This window comes from Gossypium arboreum, chromosome 1 (genome assembly GCF_025698485.1).
Source record: "Gossypium arboreum isolate Shixiya-1 chromosome 1, ASM2569848v2, whole genome shotgun sequence".
Classification (NCBI taxonomy): Eukaryota; Viridiplantae; Streptophyta; class Magnoliopsida; order Malvales; family Malvaceae; genus Gossypium; species Gossypium arboreum.
Genome location: NC_069070.1, coordinates 63,301,080 through 63,324,489, shown reverse-complemented (window position 1 = coordinate 63,324,489; position 23,410 = coordinate 63,301,080). Strand labels below are relative to the sequence as shown.

General features: G+C 32.7%; 2 protein-coding genes and 1 long non-coding RNA gene across 5 annotated transcripts; all 3 read left to right on the top strand.

Annotated features, from left to right (window-relative positions):
• The first annotated feature begins 1,255 nt into the window (after window positions 1-1,255).
• On the top strand, window positions 1,256-5,384 carry LOC108465480 (uncharacterized). Its single transcript, XM_017765805.2, has 4 exons — window positions 1,256-1,788; window positions 1,881-1,961; window positions 4,768-4,891; window positions 4,976-5,384. Exons 1-4 carry the CDS (start codon window positions 1,514-1,516, stop codon window positions 5,021-5,023), a joined length of 528 nt encoding a protein of 175 aa, XP_017621294.1. The 5' UTR covers window positions 1,256-1,513; the 3' UTR covers window positions 5,024-5,384.
• A 5,185-nt stretch (window positions 5,385-10,569) lies between these two features.
• On the top strand, window positions 10,570-20,610 carry LOC108465481 (uncharacterized). 3 transcript variants are annotated; one of them, XM_053028842.1, is made up of 3 exons: window positions 10,645-11,012; window positions 13,658-13,724; window positions 20,404-20,610. In XM_053028842.1, the coding sequence occupies exons 1-3, from the start codon at window positions 10,900-10,902 to the stop codon at window positions 20,455-20,457; spliced, it is 234 nt and encodes a 77-aa protein (XP_052884802.1). In that variant the 5' UTR covers window positions 10,645-10,899; the 3' UTR covers window positions 20,458-20,610. The 3 variants fall into 3 exon arrangements, 2 of the variants coding, with proteins under 2 accessions (XP_052884802.1, XP_052884796.1); XM_053028836.1 differs by having other exon boundaries at window positions 10,645-11,043; window positions 13,627-13,724; XR_008283306.1 differs by lacking the exon at window positions 13,658-13,724 and having other exon boundaries at window positions 10,570-11,012.
• Window positions 11,371-11,985, top strand: LOC128293193 (uncharacterized). The gene is made up of 2 exons (XR_008283307.1): window positions 11,371-11,481; window positions 11,595-11,985. It is a non-coding gene; the product is annotated as an uncharacterized LOC128293193 (long non-coding RNA).
• Window positions 20,611-23,410: the final 2,800 nt, after the last annotated feature.

The window sequence follows — 23,410 nt, the reverse complement described above, 5'->3', positions numbered from 1 at the left end:
TAAAATCTCAACATTACTACCTTTCTTATTCAAAATGATGCGAATTCTCTTTTCATTTTATTGACCCTTTTATTGATTGTTCTTTACAATCAATTCCATACCTCGATTCAAAGATTTACATTTTAACTTGACTAAAGATATTTTTGGTGTTTAATTTAACCGGTCAATATAATAAAAATAAAACAGTAGATATTCTCAATAGTTTAATTATTTATAACTCATAATGGTGTGAATTATAACACCAGAAAAATTTTGATTGATTGAAAAATAATCTCTTTTAAATAAAAACTAAATAAAATTTAAGGCGGTTTATTGTATAAGGAGATGTTTTGTATTTATTTAGATTTTATTTGACATATGTAAATTTGAGTATTTATTTGAAATTCATAATTTTAAACATAAATTTTGGAAAAAATTATTTGACTTGATGGATGAAGAAAGACGAAGAAAATGAAGAAAGATTTTTACCCAAATGACATGAAAAAAATATTTTTTCTCATATGATTTTAATTCGGGAAGGATGTTATAAAATAAAGTGATGGAAATATATTAAGTGTTCTATAAAAATAGCATAAAATATTAAAAATATGTTATAATAAAATATTAAAAATGAGATTAACTTTAAATTTAAATCATTTTAAAATATTTAGTTTGTAGATATCAATAAAATAATATAATATCATCAAATTTTAAAATATACAAATAGTACTATACAATTATCTATATATAATATTTTCTCTAATTTAATTTAATTTTAATTAAATGACATAAAAATAATTAAAATTTTAGAAAAAAATTATGTCGGAACTATAGCTAATTTTTTTTGAAAAATCTAAAATAAATAATTAAAAATTAAAAGAAGAGATAAAAATTGAAAATTAAGAAAAAATAAAAAACCCTTAGTAGAAAGTTGAAAAATTATAGCCACCACTTCATTATTTGATTAAAAGTTAAAATATATGAAATAGAAAACCATTTAAAATGGAAAAGAAAACATCAACTGCCTAGAAGCTAAAAATAATTTTTAAAAATTGGTTGAAGAAAATAAAAATATTAAATTTTGGAAAAATATTAAAAATAATTAAAATTGTAAAAGAAGAAAAAGTTGTTTATTATTTTAAAATTTAGTTAAAATTAAATTAAATTAATAAAAATATTAGATATAAATGAGTGAATGATAATACTTGGATACTTTTAATGGATAATTTGATAATGTTATAATGATGTCTAAAATTTGTCTAATACAAGTTATTCCTTTAAAGAAATAAATATATAAAAATTGAGAGGCATAAGTTTTTATTTTTGTTTTGCTTGTGATAAAATGCTCTTAAATATATAGACAAGATGGGAAGAAGCAGATAACAGTAAATGTAATTAGGCCTACTGCAATGAAACCAATAAAGTTTCGGCCCATCTCATTGTTGACTTGTTTTGGTCCTCAAATAAAAAAGGAAAAAGTTCATAAATCAAGCATAACAAGGTGAAGGTGCACTGAGCAGAGGTTAAATAAGGAATGGAAGGTGAGGAATTCGCAGTGGGTTGCTTCCTTTCAATTAAGACAACTTTGGGCGACGAATTTGAAGGTCAAATTATCAGTTTCGACCGCCTCTCCAACATCCTCGTACTTCAGGAGGGTTTGGAATCAGGACCCAGAAGGAACATTCGGCTGCTGAAGGCTAATCACATTAAAGAGTTCTCTTTATTGCGCCAAGATGAAGATCCTCTTGATGTTAAGAAATGTTTTTTAGACCTTACTAGCCTTCAAGCAAGAGAAGATTCTGCTATTAGGTAACTGATTTCCTCATATCTAGGGTTTTGTCTTATTAGAATTTCACTGAGTTGGATATATATATATATATATATATATTTGCTTTTTGCAGGCAAGCTGAGGCTGATTCAGAGAGGTTTGGTGTTGGAGTTACCAGTGAGGCACAGACTCTTTTTGATGCTTTGTCTAAAACGTATGTTCACTTGTCCTTCGACTCTTACTCCTCCTCCTTCTCTTATTTTTCTCTCTTAAGAGTTGGGGAAATGTTGAAGGGATTGTTAAGATTATAGTTATTTTCTCAAGTATACAGGTAGGAAATTGATTCTATATTGTTTTAAGGGATGCATATAAACCTCTTGAAAGCATAAAGATGGTTAATTGTTGTGCGTAAGGGTTGTCCTTTTAAAAAAAAAGGTTAGTATTAGCAGGGAGACAGAAATTTGGTTGAAATTGTAGGAAAGGAGCGTAGAAGAGCAGTTCTCGGTTCAGGATAAAAGCATTAATGAAGGATATTTAATGCAGGATGGTAAAAATAATAGATGCATTTGTTGTGTCTCACCACATTGTGCTTACTGTTAGATAATCTGCCATAGTATTCACTTGCAGAAATGATAAATGTCCTTAAGAGAAGTATAATGTTAAGTACCTCTAAGTGTGATGACTTCTAATAGGTTATAATGCAATGACTTAACAATTCATATGTTGCAACTAAGCAGAGTTTATTTTATTTTATTTGACATCAAAATGAACAATGTTAAATGAGGAATTTTTTAAAAAACTTTTATTAATGCGTTGAATATTATTAAGATGCCCCTACTCAATGAATAATTAAGATGGTGCTAAAATTATGAATGTTTAATGCATCTTAGCTAATTTAGGAAGGCGGAGGAGGAAGAAATAACATAGACATAGAGGGGCAAGGGCCCTGTGGTAGCTTGTATCAAGTTCTTTTAAGATGCATTATATTTTTGAGATCTTTTCACAATCATAATTCATGAAATTGACAAACCCAAAGCCTTGATAATTATCAACCTTTGGTAATTATAAAACCGTCAGAATCTGTAATTAGATGAGCTAGGATTGTGCAAGTGTCATGTGCTGGGACTTTAGTTTTGCTATCGTGCTACTTTAGGCCTGCACCTTATGCCTTACTCCTTAGTATTCCTAGTTCTGAATTCAAACACTTCACGTGCAATATGATAGCTAATATGCTGTGAGAGAGTGTAGGAGAATGCTATAAGCTTGTATTAATGGTGCTCGACATGTAAGCCAAGGGTTACACCATTTTACAGATGAGGGTAGGTTCCTTAAATTTAAAGGCCAGACCCCCTTAGTGAACGGCTAGGATACATGCTCTAGATTTATCTAGGCCAGACCCTCTTAGACTAAGCTATAATACTTCCATGTGGTGAAGTAGATGATAAAGAATTTATGTAGAATTCTAAGAGGAATTGGAATGAAGATATGGAAGTTTTCTTTATATTCTGAAATTTGCTGCATGAGTGGCCAGCCTTTTCATACATGAAAAATTAAGCTGTACCTAAAATCTCTTCTAAAGAATCGATCAGCTATACACAATTTCCTATATTGTAGTCTATCGAATCTTTCAATTTAGCCTATCAAATACTTGGATTCTTGGAAAAGAATTCCAGATTTCCACACATTCTGTAGATCTCTGTGGCCAAAAGCCATGAGTGAACCTTCTTCTATTTCTGTAGTGATAATTGTTCTTTTCCCATTCATGATTATGAACAACTGAAGGCATAAAAGTAGTGCTGATCTGCAATTGCAACAGTAATCACTCTTCTTATTTGTGGGATCAGACTAACTAGAAATCACAAAATCCTCCTTCTTGACATATAGAGTATTCCCTATAGGATCTTGTTAATGTTGTTTTAGATTCAAGAGATCTCCTATCCAAATTGAACATTAATCGTTTTCATAAGCATAAGCAGTACGTGGCAATTTTGTAGACAGGTTAATTTGCATTCCATGTTGCTATCAGCCATGGTATTTTGTGGATGTGCAGGGAAAGTTGTGTAGCAGCTTTCTAAAAAATCTTCCACCCTTCCAATACCATCACTAGCATTGGTGCGCTGCAGTTTGGTCTTCCTTACACTCCCTCCAGAATAAATCTGCTGGTTCCAATTCTGTTGAGAAGTTGGCTGAAAGCCATTCAAGCAATTGCAAAATGGCAGTTATTTCTCATTGTAGCTGCCAAAAGACCTACAGAAAGCATATACCTCTATTTGTTGTCTTGGTCCTAAAACAAACAAATTCCGTTACTTTTTGTCTCCCAACTATGACATTAGCCTAATCTGTCCCGAAACATCCATAAAAAATTTAACTATGGTAGAAGAACCATGAAAAGAATAAATGAAATATCTCTCATTTGTTTGAAACATAGCGGAAGTTGGAAATAGAATACGTTCTCATTGTCTAATCATCCCAAGTTCCACTTGTCCACTAAGGTGGGGACCTGTTCCATACTATACATCGTTGATTAGTTTCTACTGTATCTATCACAAAAGAGGAGTCTGGAGGCTTCCTGAGCCTGCCGGCCTGCCTGCACCACTTAGAGTGCCCTGGAGGCTTCCAGAGCACTCGGCCAGCCTTCCTCGCATGCACAGCTGCACTATGGTTACATGTACGGGCACTGCCCTCAGTTCTCACATGTTGGCTGTGACATAAGCATTTGCTTTTGTTCTCTCGAAGATGTGACCTAGGTTCATCTGTATCTTCTTTTCTTCCTTAATCCTTGGACATATCAGGATGATCTGGAAAGTGGAGCTATTTGCTTTTTAACTGCTTTCCTTCCCCACCAAAAGGTAGAAGCATTTTTAAGATTCATTCTTGATCTCTGGCTCTGTCTATTGACTGAATTTTGGAGGTTCTAATTTGTCTCTATGGGCTTCTTTGAAGTTCATTAATTTATTGCTCTGTATAAATCATGTTGAAAACTTAACGCATATTACGATAACATAAATGCATATGATCAGGCTACCTGTTCGCTGGGACAAGACTGTCATTGTTGTAATGAATGAGGTGCGTGTGAGCAGTCCATATCTCCCCGAGTCTGTTAGTGGAGGAACTCCTGCAGCCAATGAACGAGTGAGAAAAGTGGTAAAAAGCTCTAAGGGACTTTGATATTTTTTTTCTGGTAATATGATTCCTTTATCATTTATTTAAGTTAAATTTTTTTTCCAGCTGGAGTTTGAAAGGAAGAGGATGCAAACTCGTGGTAGTAGCCAGTGACAAACTCACATTTGTTTTGTTCAAAGGTTGGAGAAACCAAAATGTGTTATGATTGGTATTATTGTGGTAGTTCTTTGGCCTCACATGTTTCTGATTTTATTGAAAGAGTTTAAACAAATGCCTGATACTGAATTGTTAGTCCTAATATAATGCTACCTACTTTTTTTAGATGAGTTTGTTGGTAATGAAGCCAGTACAAGTAGGGGGAAGTTGGGTTATGATTTTGATTTATTGGAAATTTTACTTTATAATCCATTTCCAGCTGTACTAGGTATACAAAATTATGTGACCCCAATGATCTGGGTGAGAAAAAAAATTTAAACAAAGATATATTTATCTTTGGATGAGGCTTCTTTGTTTATCTTCATGATTAAGGTTCAAACATTGGTACTGTGTTTTTAACTAGGTTCTTTTAATGATTTCATATAAACTATTAGAAAACGTATAAATCGATTTTTTTGAAACATTGTTTTTTTTTTTTTGATCGATTTTGCTCGAAGTATTTTGTACGGCAAATTTTCCGGAAATATTTTTTTTCAAAAATTGTTTTATTCAAACAAATATAGTATGAAAAATATTTATTACAAAATATAATAGATTTTTTCTTACAATCAAAATTGATTTCATAGCGAGATAATACCAACTTTTTACCTGGCCATATACGGATTTGGTTGTATTACATATATATATATCAATTAAAATATAATAAAAGTATTTTATAATTTTGTATAAATTTAATTTTATAATTAATATTACAAATAAATTTATGATTTTTTATATTTTGTAATGCAATATTTTATTTGATAAAAGAATGTCTTAGATTATTATATGTTATATACAATTTTATAGACTGAACAGGGATAAAAGCGTGTTTACAAAATCTATTAAATTTATTTTGTCTAATAATATGTTTACAAACTATACAAGAAATAAAAAGTTTAAATCTTATTTATTAATAACTTAATTAATAAACCTAATTTAAGTTTATTATTTATTCATTTATAGTTTTTAAAATATACAAATATATTAAAAATTTGATAATTTTCGTCTCATGAATTTAATATATGTAAGCTTTTTGCAAGGCTTGATTGAAATAAAATTTATTTTTCAAAATATACATTATCGCTCGGTCATGAGGATTAATTATTTAAGGTCGACCACTCTCGTACCCTTTGTAAAAAAAAAATCGATAATAAAATAAAAAGAGAATAAATAACCAAAACAAATTAATGGCAAAAGAACATGTGTTCATCAAGACCTGTGCTGCCGAATAAATGAAAAGTTAAAAAGTAAAAAATATTTCAAAAAAAAAAAAAAAAGAAGAGAAAGTTATAAGGTAAAAATCTTTAAAGAAACCACTAGGACCAAATTGGATAGAATTTAAAATCAAATCATGAAACAAATTAAATAAATTCAAAACTTGACCTTGGATTTTATTATAAAAACTTAAGCTATCTCGGGTTAAATTGAATAATAAAAATCATTTCATAAATTACATATCAAAGCATTGGAGTGTTTAAATAAGAAATAACCCGAATAGTTTTGTTATTCAACCCTTTATAATCCTCATGAGGAACATATTTAAGGTTTCAATACCCGTTCATTTCATCTCAGCGCTGCAAGCATCTCTTCCCCCTCTCTTTCATTTCTTTTTTTTCCTTTTCTCAGTTATCTCAAATCTCGGGCATCTCTACCAAGTCCTCACCTGAATGTATATAATGGACTTGTTCGCACATCAAATACAGCTCCAAGTGTTTGCAAGGCATATACTATTTTCCTTCCTATACCAAAATCCTGAGATCAAATTTAAGTGGACACATAAAAAGTAAACAGAAAAATTATAAAACATAAAAAACCAAATAAAAACTAATCATATTTTCCTTAGGTTATCATAAATTATCAAATAACAATTTATTAGTTTGTATATAAACCAAACAAGTTAAAAGGAACCAAAAGCATGCTCCAATGCGATTAAATTAGACACCAAATAAATTCGAGTTTATAAAATTACTATAAGTAAAATAATTTATTAGAGTAACAGAACAAATACATGTCTAATGATCTAAATCATAAAACAAAAGAACAATGTACTCCGTAATCACTTCTATGTGTGCCAATGGTCATGACTTCCGTTATCTCCCATTTGGTGTGGGGAGAAGAAGCTGCCTTATACTTACTCTTCCATGGCCAATCTTTGTTATTACTTTGGGTCGTTTAGTAAAAAAAAAAAGCTCTTGCTATTCCCTAACACTCCAACCTTGATATCACCAAGAAAGGTGAATTGTTATTCTATACATTTTGAAGCATTCTACCGTTGTTGCCAGGCCAAAGTAATTCATTAGGGCAAGCCTAATGATTAATCCTTCACGTTTTGTAGACTCATACTTTTAGGAGGTTTTTTGAAGTATTCATTAAGGCAAGCCTAGTAATTAATCCTTCACGTTCGGTAGACTCATTAAAAAGTAGACACTGACCACGAATTTTAAAAAACATTCTCTTACTTTTAGTTTAATGAACTCTTCAAATATGTGGGGAAACATTAGTTCTATTGATTATACTACTCTACTTTTATACCTGTTAATTTTTTTCGTTCCTAAGAATAATATTTCTAAATTTTATATTTTATTTTTAAATAAGTAAAAAGATGATTTTGAAATTTGAAATGTAATAATTAGATATCTTTTAAGATTTATGATTTAAATCATAAATTTGAAATATATGTAATTTTAAAACAATCAAAGTTAAATGTATTAAAGTATTTAAAAGGTTAACTTTATATTTTAAGTTTTAAGATAATTTTATTAATTCTAAATTGAAATATAATTTTTAAAATTAAAATTAAATATTTTAAAAATTTTAAAGGTTAAATAATGAGATGATATTTTAAAAATGATAATATATTATATTATGCACGGTTAATTAATAACATATAATTGATATATCATATTTAATATATTAGATAATCATATTGTTTTATATATCTATAATTTATATAAAAGCATGAGTTTAACATATAAGAATTCTTCCTATTGTTCATTATATTATTAAATTAACATAAAATAAAAATCCATTAATATATTACTAAGTATTATTGGAAAATAGAAAAGTGATATTAGTTAACTATTTTATTGAATATAATTGGATAAATTAAAATAACAATAATAACATAGATATTACAGTTATTATTAGTTATTATATGATAATAACAAAAGTAATCTATCTAATTATGTATGTTGTTTTTTTACAGTTATTATCACTTAGATTTTGTATCCATATTTAATTAAATTTATTGTTTTAAATATCACTTAATTAGTGTTGTACTTATATACAAATTAAACTAAGATTTAGATATAAAGAGATGCATTAGTAAGGCATTTTATTCAACTAATATTTATAGAATCATTGGAAAAATTTGTGATAATTAAAATTTAAATTACAATTATTAGTTAAAAATTTTACGATAAAAAAAAGCTGGGAAAGTTTTATTGATGTAAAATAAAGTTATTATTTAAATATAATTTTAAGTATCTTAATTATAACTTAATTAATATTATAGTTAATTACGTTAACACACTATTGTTTTGAATAATATTATTTTGCATTAATTATATAAGTAAAACTATATTCTATGTTGAATATGTTAAAAATGCTATAATTATGACTTGAAAAATTTCTATTATAACTAAACAAAAAATCAATTATAATATCTGAATCGATAAATTAATATATTTTAATTATATTCAAAAATTAAAATAAAAATATTAATTTACATTAATTACTGTAATTAAAATATAATATTAAAATATTAATTAAATATTAAATATTTAAAATCACATGAAATAGATGTAAGATTAGAAGCTAGTTAATTATTGAAGAGATGGGATTAACCAACATATTAAACAATTATGATTATCTAAAGAACATGTTAATCTGTTGACTTTATAAAAGAAGGGCAAATAATCGTTTATTCATCTTTCAATATGAGTTTGCCTTATTAGTTTTTTTTATGAATTTATTATCTAGTTTTTGAAATAAATATAATGCGGCTAAATTTGATAAGAAAAAGTCAGTTTTAAAAAATGAAATTAGGGTCTTAGGCTGAGATATTTAGAGAAGTATGTTAATTTTGGAGAGAGAGTGAAAACACATTATATAGGGGGCATTTTCTAATTTTTAATATATTAGTTTCTTTGATTAGATGGTTAAATATTAGTGGTTTTGTCATTTAGTCTTGGGTTCTAATGCGACTTCCCGAGCTTGGGTTGTTCGGAAAATTACTCGAAGGAATTGGATCATCTTGAAATGGTTCAACAAATAGAAACCTCGACCCGTAGTAGTTGTAGCTAAGAACCTAGCTATATTAAAGCAAAGACCGGTTAACTCTCGAACCTACTAGAACTTTAGTATAAACGAAGTCGCCACACTCCAGAATGGTGAATGGAGTGATAAGAAAATTGGACGCCACAAACTTGAAAAGTTTCATTATTTTAGTTTTTAGTTCAATAAAGAACCCAGGAAAAAATTATCACAAAATAAAGTTTATATTAAAAAATTTGGTTAATAAAGTTCTAACCTTACAAATGACAATTTCGTAAGTATTTATAGGACTCTAAGATGACTAATCAAATTCGGCATCTAGGTGTTCACATTAGCATTTAACATGTTCACACACAAAGTGATAATTTCAGCTCTTGAATCATGGTGGATGCTTGCATAAGCCGAATAGTCACATTCCTTTCCCAAATCTGTTCATGAATGCTTAGTCAAGAAGAAAGCTTAAATTCCGTGAATGATCGGCATTTAATCTTCCTTCATTCCCCTTGGCCGAATGATAGATGAATGGGACATGCATCTCCTTTGATTTGAAGCTTTAATGCGTCTTGGGATGATGAATAGGCAACATGCATTTAGCTGGTTCATCCCCTAATTTCGGTGCATGTTTGTGTTGGAACATTAGCCGAATTAATTGTGGTTTGACTTCCTTGAATGTTGTTCATGAAATCCTCCATGCATGAGTACAATGATCAGCCACTTTCTTCCCATTTTTGTCACCGTCCATGTATCTACAATGAAGGTTATGAATCCTTCCATCCTAAGAAATGCATGAAGCATAAATTTGGCCCTTCACACGAATAGTCATATGCACCACATATCCTTTGTGCATGAATTCAGTTTAATGAAGGTCTTTGAAGAGCCATGCATTTGTCCATTCGAACAACCACCTGCACACATATAAATAGACATCAAATTTTTGCAACACTTACATTCGACTAAGACATTAGAACCAGAACTAGACGCTAGACTCTCACACATGAAATACATATAAACTTATTTGGAGACACACACACGCATATACGCACATATGCACATATTCAACATATATGGACAAATGACACAAACAAGACACCATGTGATAATTAGCACACGCATAAACATAAATAACAAAACACAAGACTTATCTAAAAATCAAACATGACAAATTCTGCGAACTAAATTAAATTGCAAACTTTATTAAAATGAAATAAAACTTAAAATAATAAGGGCGTGTTTGGTTCGACAAAATGGCCATTCCATTCCGTCCCTATTCCATGCGCTACAGTGAAACATTTGTTTGGTTGAAATTTGACTGCTGAATTGTTATGTCGTGCAGGCTCTATTACGCATAAACACTGCATATCTATTCAGAGGGTCGGGCTCTGAATGCCTATTCAATGCCTCTCCTAATAGCTTTTTTTTTTCAAACGAAAATCTCCCCCCACCTATGCTCATCATTCTGGAAACAATAGCAAGAGATCTTCTTGGGTTTTGCATAAAATGTATAGAAGACTCTCTATTTTTGGATTTTGTGTGTGGCGAATTTGCGTGTAGTGGAAAATATGGAGAAGTCGATGTTAAAGGCAGAGCTTTCCAAAGAAATGCGCACATCTCCCACTGTGCATCCCAGCGATTGTGGGAACAGCGAGGCTCCGATCAATTATCAGCAATTGCTGTTAGTCTTCTTCCCTTCGCCATCATCTCTGGTTTTTTTTTTAATAAACAAAATCTCTAAAATATTGGATCTGAATTTCTATTCTGTTAGGCTTTCAATGAGTTTACCTTTTCTACCTCTGCTTTGATCTTATTTTTCATGTAAATTAAAACCCCATTTTGTTTATCTGCCTTAAATTCATGTCTAGGATGTAAACTAGAAGTTGAACTTTGATGATCAGGATCTTTCCTTTTCCAGTAGTTTATGTTTTGCCTTTGTTGAATTGAATACCCAAAGTCATGATCTTTAATCGATAATCTGTTGAATTGCCTGTCTGGGTATGTTTTGTTGACATAAATCTGAAGCTTTTCAGCTAGATTTCTATTATCATGACTAATTATCCATTTGGGTCAAATAGTTCTAAGTCCTTCAATGCCTATCCAAGAGGTGACTTTGATATTGAATCAGATAATATCAAAAGAACCAAAAGGTATAAAGTTTCTTCGTTTTAACTTGTTTGGAATGATCAAATCCTTGGCTAACAGGCTTTACTACTATTACAAGTTACATCCACTCCTTGTTTCATTTATTTCCTTGGCATAGGTTTTCACTATATGAGCATCACTATAGGATGCTGAGAAATTATAGGAACCTTGATGAGGGGCCCATTAAGTACTATATGTATGCCAAGCTTAAGAATCTTGTAATGGTTGTTGGGTATTCAATTTATACTAGCAGTAGTTGTAAAAAAGTTGATAATGAGTATTCTTGGTTTTTGGAGCCATTGAATGGATTATGTAATATGGCTTCTTCAATTATGTGATCATTTTATGGTTTATGTAATATTGCTTCTTGAATTCATCTGTTATCAATGTATGTAATGTGTATATATAATAGGATTTATTAGTAAATATTGATTTCTTTTTAAAATTGTAACAACCCATTTTCAGTGAAATAAAATAGTGGTTTTGGGACCACAAATCCAATGAGAAAATTTTTATTTTATTATTATTTTAATGTCTACGGTATGTTAGTAGTACCGTGTAAAAATTTTGTTAAGAAATTTTGACGTTTGCATGCTTAATTTTTTAAAAAGGTCTAAATCGTAAAAGGTACAAAAGTAGAGTTCTATAAGTTAAAGTAGTCTAATTATTATGAAATTTAAATGTAAGTGGGTTTAAATGGTAATTAGACCATTTATGTGGATAGTGGACATCCATTACATGGTTTTATTGAAATTATTAAAGTTTTTAAAGGGTAAAAAGGTAAATGAGTAAATAAATATTAAATTAATTAAAACAAAGTGTTCATCTTCTTCATTTGATGAACCAAAATTGATTTTGGCCACTGGAGGAGAGAGAGCTTTCGGTTGAGCTAGGGTTGTGTGCATGGTGAGTTTTCAAGCCCCATTTTAAAGATTTTTATGTTTTTGGGATCATTGTAGCTTAATCTAGCTAGCCTGGGAACTAATGTAACAGCCTGTTTTTAGTGAAATCGGAATAGTGGTTCTGAGACCACAAATCCGATGTGAAAATATTTATTTTATTATTATTTTGAGGTCTACAGCATGATAGTATGATTGTATAAAAATTTCGTTAAGAAAATTTATCAATTGCTTGCTTAATTTGATAAAAAAGACTAAATCGCATAAAATGTAAAAGTTGTGTTCTATTAGTTAAAAGTGTCTAATAGCTATAGAACTTTAAGTAGATGTACTTATGTGGTACCATTTTTAATATGAGTGGAAAAATATGGACATTAATTAAGTGATTTTAATGGTTTAATGAGAAGGTTAAAAGTGTAATTTAATAAAATAAACTAAGTAAAATAATTAAAAACAAAGTCACCATCTTTGTGGTTAAATTTAATAAAATAATGATAAGGTTAAAATGAAATTGGATCAATTGAATAGAGTAAATATTAAAGTGGTTAAATTTGATTATATATAGATCAAGAAAAGCCATGTTCAGAATTAGATTGGGGGAAAAAATAAAGTAGTGGATTGATCGGTTGACTTTCTCTGTACTAATTCAAGGTAAGTTCATATGTTTAATAAGCATTGAATTATAAATTCTTGAATGCTTAATTGATATAAATGTGATGATACCACACCACAGAAATTTTCGACAAGTTATCGGTAATGTATGAATCCCGTTTGAACCTTAGGAATAGATAGGATATAAATGACATGTCATTAGGGGATACGATATTTTGGGTGCTGGTCCCGTACGTTCTACCCTTGGCTGAGTTTTCAGGCATGTCTTACGGTTACTCATTAGCTTGTGTGAGTAGCGCCGTGTAGTTACGTCTTGACTGTCAGCTTGTGTGAGCAAACACAGAGATAGAGATGGTTTTGACCATGTTTTGGCACTTAGTGTGTGAGATACCTGAGTATCCGATACTATTCCAAATGGTTCAACAGGCATAGTAATGTTACGGAAGTAGGTGAATTAAATATGAACTAGTATAGGTATGTACGTGAAGCATATGAGAATTGAATCTATAAGACTTATGAATGAATATGTGATAGGTTTGTGGATCAAAAATGAGTTATATTATGATATGTTTGATTACTTAAATTGTGTTTATATGGTAAGTTGAGTTTTATGCTATACGAGCTTATTAAGCATAATAGCTTGCTCTGTTTACTTTTTCGTGTTTTATAGTGATTTCAAAACTTGCTCGGATTGGAAGTTGTTGGAGATCTCACCGCACTATCCATCTGTTGTTTTGGTACTTTTGAACTTTGTGCATATTGGTTAAATGGCATGTATAGGTGTTTTGGCTAATGTGGCCTAAATGTCTCATGTTGTTTTGGTTATATGTGTAGCCATGTGATTCGGCTTATTTTGGTATACTTGGTTATGTAAATATGTGTAAATGGCCTTTTGATATTTGGTTTATAATTACTATGTGAATGCCTTGTTGTGAATTGGTATTAAAGGTAGCAAATGGTTGAAATTGAGAATGTATTAGCATGCTAAGTAATAGGCAAGATAATGCATATATGAAATTACCCATTTAAGTGAATTATTGAAAGTGATATTGGTATGTTTTCAAATGGCAAATTGTGATGTTTATGAGCGTTATGGTTGTTGGTATTGGTATTGCATGATTTGGACTTGGTTGAGATGGATTTGAATGCTTATTGATGATTTGGTCATATGTTAATTGGTAAGTGTAGGTTAGTATCACTTTGGGTGAGAAATAAGGCTTGGAAAATGGTCTATTTTCGTCTACATGGGCAGAGACACAAGTGTGTATCTCTGCCGTATGTGACACATGGCCAGGTGACATGGCCATGTGTCCCTTGATATTTGTTTAGAAACCAAGTCATTAGCTTCACATGGCCTAGCACTCGGCTTGGCACTCAAGCATGTGAGGTCATTTTGAAGGTACACGGGATAGTCATAGAGGCGTGTTGTTGGCCTTGTGACCTAAGTCAGTGAGTTACATGGGGTCGGACACGGGCTAGGACACGACCATGTGATCTCATTTCGAATATCCACACGGCCTGTGACACGAGCGTGCCTTTTGGCCGTGTGAGACACATAGCCTGGCCACACGGGCGTGTGTCCCCTGCACTTTAAAAATTTTCAATGTTTTGCCAAAATTTCCTTAAGATCTCAATTTAGTCCTGAATTGTTTTTAATGCTTGTTTTGGGCCTTGAGGGCTTGTGTTAGGGACTATATGATTGAATTTGAATAAATTTGGTTTGGATATGAGAAATATATAAGAAATGTAAGATTGTTTAAGTGATAAGTCTGATAATGCATCGTAACCCTATTCCGGCAATGAATATGGGTTAAGGATGTTACAACTAATTTGCAAAACTGTTAAATAGTTAGGGTTTGGCCATGAATTTTTTTGTATGATTCTTAAAGTTGAATGAAAAATTATGAGTCCTTGTAGATAAATAAACAAGTTTTGTAAAGTGATTTTTGATGAAAATGTCATTTAAGGACTTATCTGTAAAAGTAGTAAAATATCATGGTTAAATTATGAAATGATGATTTGTATGAGTTGATATGGGTTCATAATAAATTTGGTTAGCATGAGTTAGGGATGAGATGTAACACCCCTAACCCATACTCGTCGTCAAAATAGGGTTTCGGAGCATTACTGAAACATTTAGAATATTTTTCCATAAATCTACATAAATTACTATTCATTTACTGAGATAATCCAAAATGTCCCTTGATCGGGCCCTCGAGGCCCAATACGAACATTAGAATCGAATCGGGAGTTAATCGGGACTTCTAAGAATTTTTCACGAAATTACAAAATTTTTCCAAGGTGCAGGGCTCACAAGCCGGTGTGTTAGAGGCTGTGTTCGACCCCGTGTAACTCTCTGACTTGCACACATGGCCTTGCCACACGCTCGTGTGCTAAGTCGTGTGGTCAATTAATTCAATTTGAAATTAGGTGCAAGTTTCACATGGCCAAGGCATATGCTTGTGTCTCTATCTGTGTGCCAAATTCTGAGCATTATGTTTCTTAAAATTAAGGTGCAGGGCACACACGGCCTAACCACTTGCCCATGTTACTAGGCCGTGTGTCACACAAGGTCTAGACACATGCCCGTGTGGACAAAATGAAGCCATTCCTAGCTTCATTTCTTACCCAAAAATTCACCCAAGACTTGCACTTGAAACACACAACCAATATAAGCCATTCCAAGCATTCAAATTAAACAAACTTGTTCATTCAACAAGGCATACCATTGCATGCATAGGTGGTTATAAACTTACCTTGGATTAACTTAGGCAATAACAACCTTTGATAACATATACTCAACTTAACGCGTGTATATATATATCATAATAATCTACTTAGTCATACCAAAATGAACCATCACTAGCCATTCCAATAGCTAGGTTACAAAATACTATTGGCCAAGTTGCCTTATACATGCCATTATACCAAAATGATTTCTACTAAGTATACCGAAAATGACTAGTTGATAGTGTACGATGCTCTAGTGGTCTCCAACCCTCATGAGCTTCCGAGCACTATAAAACAGGGGAAAATAAAATGGAGTAAGTATTAGATGCTTAATAAGTTCGTGTAACGGAAACTAAACTTACCAATCTTGTTTATTAAAATCTAGGCATACAATGTTATGTTTCCATCCATTTGGCTAAATTGCCTAATCACATACATCCCACCAAACATGTTAGTCACCAAAATATTCATATTAATCAAGTAAAATAGATGATCTCATCAAGCAATACTCTTTCAAGTCATTATCAATTCATCACAAAATTTTCATGCCATGTCAAGAGTTTTATGTTCGTTGAATCATTGAATTTCGATGGATGCTCAAATAGTACACTCGAAGTGTACGATTCAATAATCCATCAATTCCTTATTCAATGGTACCCCTTAGGGCACTTAACCATGAAACTCTCTCTCGAGCCATATATCGTATAACAGGATTACCCGTCTAGGCTAAATCTTTTATATAACGTATGCTCAGAGAGCTCGATTAGGATTAGCAGTCCAGGCTAAACCCTAATCATAATGTATGCTCGAGAGATATTATATCAGGATTACTCATCCAGGTTAAACCCTTTCTATAACAAGGTCAATGGGACTACTCGTCCGAGCTAAATCCCGTTCGCAAAAAATGTAGGACTTTATTAATTTCGGGAAATCACATATAATCATCGGAATTCAACATTCAATCGGGACTTAACCTCTTTATCACCATTCCAAGCATGTATCAAATTTTCATCATAGCATACAAGTAAAGCACATCAACATCAATCACATTACATACAAACACAACATTTAAATTAACATAATTACATGCTGGATTAAGTTACACGAACTTACCTTGACACTTGTTCACGTATAAAGTCTACTAATCCGAAATCTTTTCTTTTCCTCAATCTAACCTTGAATTAGTGTTGTCCAGATCTACATAAATTAATTTAACCATCAATTTCACACATTTCATATTTAAATAGACTCAATTTATGTCCTAGGTATAATTACCATTTTACCCCTAAAAATTCTGATTTTGTCCCTAGGCTCGGAAAATGAAACTTGTGCAAATTACTCCCTATTCCAAGCCTGACCAAAGCCCCATTACAAATTTTTCAGCACATGTATTTATAAAATTTTAGAATTTTTCATTAAATTTTACAACTTTTCATTTTAGTCCCTAAATCATGTTTCCATAAAAAATCACTTTGTAAAAGTTGTTTTTCTATCAATGATCTTTCATTTTCTACCATAAATTTCTAATTTCCAGCATAATACATCAATGACCCATTTTCATACCTTGATAATTTTTCAAATTAATCCCTCAAATAGAGAGATTGAGCTATCTTGGTTCCAAAAGTACCAAAATTACTAAAAACAGGACAAGAGAACTTACCCAATTAGGCTTTGAAAGTTTCCCCTCTCTCTCCTAGGGTTTCCATAAAATTTTAGGTTGAAAATGACAATAATATGATGATATTTTCTTTTATCATCTTTTAATTAATTTAATTATTTCAAATTTCAATTTAGTTCTTAACCTTTTCTAAATTTTTCGAGGATGAGTCACCAAGAATCTACATACTTTTCCTTCTCGTAATTAAATACTTAATCGGTAAAATTTTCATACCAAAATCTTCACCGACATATCTACCATATTACAGACCATATAATAAAATAAAAATAAATTATATTTTTGGATCAGATTAGTGGTCCCGAAACCATTGTTTTGATTTCACTGAAAAATGGGCTATTACAACTCTCCTCCCTTTTAGGGATTTTTGTAACGCCCCAAATTTGGGCCTAGAAGTATTAGGTCTTGAGCGAGGGAGCAGTTGGGAAGCTACTCATAAATATTTAACTGTACAAGGAAGTGACACAATTGTGTGTTTGGCTTAGTGGTTGAGTGCTCTAGAAGTGTCTGGGAATTCATGGGTTCAAGCCCTAGCTTCTACAAAATTTTGGTTTATGAGGATAAAACCCTTAAGTTTGGCAAGTAGGGTTATAAGTTTATTTTGGTAAAGTATGACATAAAGAGCCTTCTAGTTTAGTGGATAGTAGCGTGTGGAATGTGTTAGTGGTCTGAGGTTCGAATCCTGCTTGTGCAAATAGAGATTATTTTTACTGTTGGTTATGGGAGGTAGTAGTGTTTGATTGAAACACTGCAGAGAGTTTGAATTGGTCATGGAGGGATTGTAGAAGGGAGTTGAAGAGAGATATGAGGAGGGATTTTAGAAGGAAATCAAGGGGATTTGAAGTGGGAGGGAGTTGGTGCCGAATTTGAATATTGGCACAAGAAGAATTCGATTTTGGTTCTCCCTCTCCTCATTTTTGGTTCCTATCAATTGTTTGGGGGTTCCTTTCACTTTGGGTTTTGGATGGCCAATATTGCTTTTCTCTCCCTCTCTATCTTACGGCTTTGGGCATTTCATTTTATGTCTTTTCTTATTCTCTGCTCCTCTCTCTTTTCTTCTGGCACTTTTGCTCTTTTCCTCTACCCTTCGGTCAGGCACTTTTTTGTTGTTTATTGTTCTTCTTGGTCGAATGTTTCCTCTACTCCCCTCTCTCATATTCTTCGGCTTTTAACTCTTACTACTTGATCGATTCTCTTCTTATCTTCTCTCTCTCAATCATAATACATGGCCGAATACTCCTGCCTCTCTTATCCTCACTGTGTCGACTTTCCCTTTGTTGCTATTTGTCATTTCTGTGGTCATTCTTTTCACCGGTTTTGCTTGGGTAAGTCTGGCTCTTGTTTTAAGTGCACATCGTTATTCTTTCCTTTTTGTTTATCTATCATGTTGATAGTCCCCATCTAATGTATTCCTTACTACCGATGCTTGCTAGGGGTGGTTTGTGCTAAGCCTTTGTCTCTGTCGCATGGGGTGATCATTGTGGACATAGAACGACTACTTCCCTTCTCTAGAGACGGATTTACGATTCGGTAAGTGGTTTATGCTTGGTTCAAATGGTTGTGTGAACAGTATGATCAAGGTTAATAGATTTGGTTGGTATGCAAATAATAACCGAAGAAGAGGGAAAGATCATTCTTGATCAACGGTTTAGGTATGTAGAGGCTTGGGGGTTCGGAACAAGATATGTGACAATTGATCTTTTGGATTAGTATTATGGAAAGGAGTAGTATTAATTTATTTACCTTGAGAATAATGGAATGGTTGTGGTTTGGATCAATGTTTGGAATGCTCAAGGGGTTACGTGCGTGTTTTTGTAAACAAGTGTGTAAAACACTGCCATTTCCGTAAATTGGCAAAAGCTGGAAAATAAGACCAGTTGATGCCACATGGGCGTGTGATCGCTCGTGTGGTAACCCCAAATGCATAAACGTGGGTACTGAATTTCGAGGGGCCACCATGGGCGATACTATGGACTTAGGCCATTTTGGGCCATGTTGGGCCGAAATGGGCCGTGTGGGCCTCATGGGCTCGTGGGCCCACACGGGTAAATCACACAGACGCGTGGAGATTTTTGAGCTAAATTGTGTAGTTTGCATAGTCAAGGCCATTTTTGGGCTTCGTGGGCCACACGGGCGTGTAGGCCCACATTGGCCCGCATTATGGGCTTTGGGCCTATTTTTACTGTTTGATTGTTAAGGTTGCATGGGTCGCCTGAGACGACTGTGACCTTCTATTGGGTAAGTAAGCGTACCTGAACCCTCATGTGATAAAATGATGATTTTGCCCTCATGTGATAAAATGACGATTTTTCCCTCATGTGATAAAGTGACGATTTTGCCCTCATGTGATAAAATGACAATTTTGCCCTTAGGTGATAAAATGAAAATTTTGCCCTAATATGATAAAATGACGATTTTACCCTCATGTGATAAAATGACGATTTTGCCTTTAGGTGATAAAATGACAATTTTGCCCTTATGTGATAAAATGATGATTTTTCCCTTATGTGATAAAATGACTGAAATATCCTCATAGGGTAAAATGATTGAGATACCCTCATAGGGTAGAATGACCAAAATACCCCTGTAGGGTAAAATGACTGTAATACCTTGGTAAGGTAAAATGATAGATTTGTTCCACGATGTGTATGACTGCATTTGAGCATGCCATGTTCCACTATTTTAGTGTCGTAATCGGTGCTACTTGGTGTGTAGGGCCGGGTGGGTCGATTTTATCCCCACATGGTGAGTAGGTTTGGTACGGAGATGGTGTGTAGAGGCTGGATTGGGTAGGATTTTCTGTTTGCATACTGCACTAATTAATGTTACTGCATTGATCATGGTTACTGCACTGATTACTATTACTGAAATGGGCTAAGGCCCAGATTGCTACTGTTACTGATATGGCCTTAGGCCCAGAATGTATTCGCTTTCTGTATGTCTATCTTTTTGTTATTATGGGATTACACACTGATTTTTCATAAACTTACCCAACTATATTAACTGTACAGGAAAAATTTATGTGGATCGATGCTGTGAGGGACTCGGAGGTGGACACACAATAGCTTACGCTTCCAAATTTATCTTTTAACTTATAAATAGTTTTATTTAGGTATTATTATGTAAAAGGCCTCTTTAAGTTTTATTCTTTAATTTGGATTTTTATTATTTTATTATGATTTATACATGCTAGTGGTAGGATGCGGGTTTATAAAAGATATGCATGATTTACCAAAATACCATGAATACGCAAAACCGTTTCAGAAGCTTTCATGATAAACGAGGTTTTGAAATTAATAACATTTTAAAGTAAATACTTTTTAATAGTGACGCAAGTTTTAAAATTATTTTCTAGATCACACAAAGAGGCTAAATAAACATTCGGCTTTTCAAACTTTATCATGTCTTATGGAAAACACTTCAATGTGGCATCGCCAGATTCGGCCATAACATCCAGGTCGAATTTAGGGTGTTACAATTTTCGTCCTCAAAAATCTTACCAGTAAAATGATTTTGTAACACCCCTTACCCATGCCTGAGGCTGGGATAGGGTACAAGGCATTTCTGAATATACATACAAATGTTCATATAAAATCGCGCTATAAAATTTCTTTCAATTCAAAAGTCATTCAAACATATACAAAACGTCCCTTGTATGGACCTACGAGGTCCAAAACACACATTGGAATTAATTCAGGACCAAACCAGAAACTTAGAATAACTTGGGAAATTTTCTTAAATATAGAGTCACATGCTCGTGTGAGAAAGGGAACACACCCACGTGCTCTTGACACGCCAGTGTCCTCAGGCCCTGTAACTCTCTGACTATGACGTCAGCACCAAAATAAGGTCACACGGCCGTGTCACACGCCCATGTGGCTAGGCCGTGTGGCCAAATAAAATTAAATGATTTTTCATAAAATGGTGCCGACTTTACATGGCCAGAGTACATGCCTATGTGGTTAGGCCGTGTCTCTCACACGGCTAAGACACACGCCCGTGTCTTACCCATGTGTTTACTACTAGGCATTTTGACTTGTAAAATTAAGGTGCAGGGGACACAAGGCCGAACATCACGCCCATGGGGCAGTTTGTGTGTCACACACGGCCTAGACACATGCCCATGTGGACAAATTCTAGGCTATTTTCCAAGCCTTTTTGTCACCCTTTAAGACTCACTCATTTATACATATTCTCAGCATACGATAAAACACATTTAATTTACTCCAATATCCAAATCCATGATTAAATTATGCCCCTAATGCCTCCATGCACTATCTCAATTTTTACAGGCATTTCTTAAGCTTTTCATACCAATTCATAACCTCTAGGTTTTTATATTCTTCTTTCCAACTTTACACATTTATAACATTATTGTGGCCATACTTATTGTTCATGAATCATTCACCAAATAAACATGCTATACCTTACACCCATCATTCACAAGCAACCACATCAATATGAACCCATTGCATGCATACATGATTAATAAGGGTTACAACCCAATAGTACAATATGAACCAATCTCATGGCCATATACAAATTGATTCATCAACCATCATGAGCCATTACACTTGGCTAATTTAAATGACACATATAACCAAAAAGATAAGTTACCCTATACATGCCATTATATCAAAATGAATAGTTCTTTTATACCCAAAACAAGATTGCCCTATTTGATACACTTTTGAGTCGCATTTCCTAAAGAAGAATTACCAGTCCAAGTTAAATTCTAGTTGTATCATGTACTATAAGGGCTTTGGCGGATTACGAGTCTAGGTTAAATCCGTTATAAGACAAAGAATTCCCATAGAGTCTAATCTGGATTACCAATCCAAGCTAAATCTAGTTAACTAGGATTACCAGTCCAAGCTAAATCCTAATTAAAACATATACTCGATAAGCTCGTTTCAAGATTACCTGTCCGGGCTAAATTCTTTCCATAATGAGATAAACGGATTACCTGTCTGGGCTAAATCCTTTCTGCAACACATGCAGGATCCCATTTCTTGTTAGAAGTGACTTATCCGTCGGAATTCCATATTCAAACGGATTCTAACCCATTTTCAGTCAATTTCAAAATGATGGTCATTTTTATACAATTCGTTATTTATGCATTTCACATTCAATTCAACACAACAATTAAAGTCAACATGCATAAACATCCAATCAGGTTACATGAACTTACCTGAATGATGTCTCGGGTTTGGATTCCGACTATTCCAAAACCCTTTGTTTTATATGTTCTACTTCTGGAATTGGTCTTTCTAAGTCTATATAAACAAATTAAATTATTAATTCAGCACATTCTTCAATTTCAGCCTGTAAACTTACTCTATGGTAAATTTACCTTTTTACCCCTAACTTTACACATTTTTATGTTTTAGTCCCTAGGCTTGTATAATGAAATAAATGCATTCCCTTGATTTCTCAAGCCTAGCCGAGCTATAATCTAGCCTATAACAGCCCACATTTTCCTTTATTTCACTTTTCTACTACCCACTTTTACATCTTGTACAACTTGGTCCCTTTTTAGGTGTTTTCATGGAGAACCACTTGACAAAATATGTTTATTATACATCAAACTTTCATATTCCTCCATTAAACACCAAAATAAAAACATGTCACACATGGGTAAGTTTTTGAGCATGAAACCTAGCTTAAAATAAGGGTAGAAATGGCTAGAACATGCTCCAAGGATCTCAAAAATATAAAGAACATAAAAAATGGGGCTATGGAACACTTACTGTCAAGCTTGAAATGTTGAAAACCCTAGCTATGGAGCCCTTTGAATTTTCGGCACACCATGAAAAAGATGGACAACATTTTTTCTTGATTTTTCCCTTTTATTCTTTAATTAACCAAATGACCAAAATGCCCTTAGGGCCTTTCTTTAAAATTTTACCCATGCATGCTCATTTTTGTCTAAATTTTTAGAATTTGGTCAAATTACTATTTGAGGACCTCTAATTTATAATTCAACTCAATTTCATGCTAATAGCTTCTAGAACTCAA

Coding starts and splice junctions, on each gene's coding strand:
- LOC108465481 (XM_053028836.1), top strand. CDS start 10,785: ATGCTCATCATTCTGGAAACAATAGCAAGAGATCTTCTTGGGTTTTGC. Junction 11,044..13,626: donor TCCCTTCGCCATCATCTCTG/GTTTTTTTTTTA, acceptor TAAGCATAATAG/CTTGCTCTGTTTACTTTTTC. Junction 13,725..20,403: donor ACTATCCATCTGTTGTTTTG/GTACTTTTGAAC, acceptor TTAACTGTACAG/GAAAAATTTATGTGGATCGA.
- LOC108465480 (XM_017765805.2), top strand. CDS start 1,514: ATGGAAGGTGAGGAATTCGCAGTGGGTTGCTTCCTTTCAATTAAGACA. Junction 1,789..1,880: donor AGAGAAGATTCTGCTATTAG/GTAACTGATTTC, acceptor TGCTTTTTGCAG/GCAAGCTGAGGCTGATTCAG. Junction 4,892..4,975: donor ATGAACGAGTGAGAAAAGTG/GTAAAAAGCTCT, acceptor TTTTTTTTCCAG/CTGGAGTTTGAAAGGAAGAG.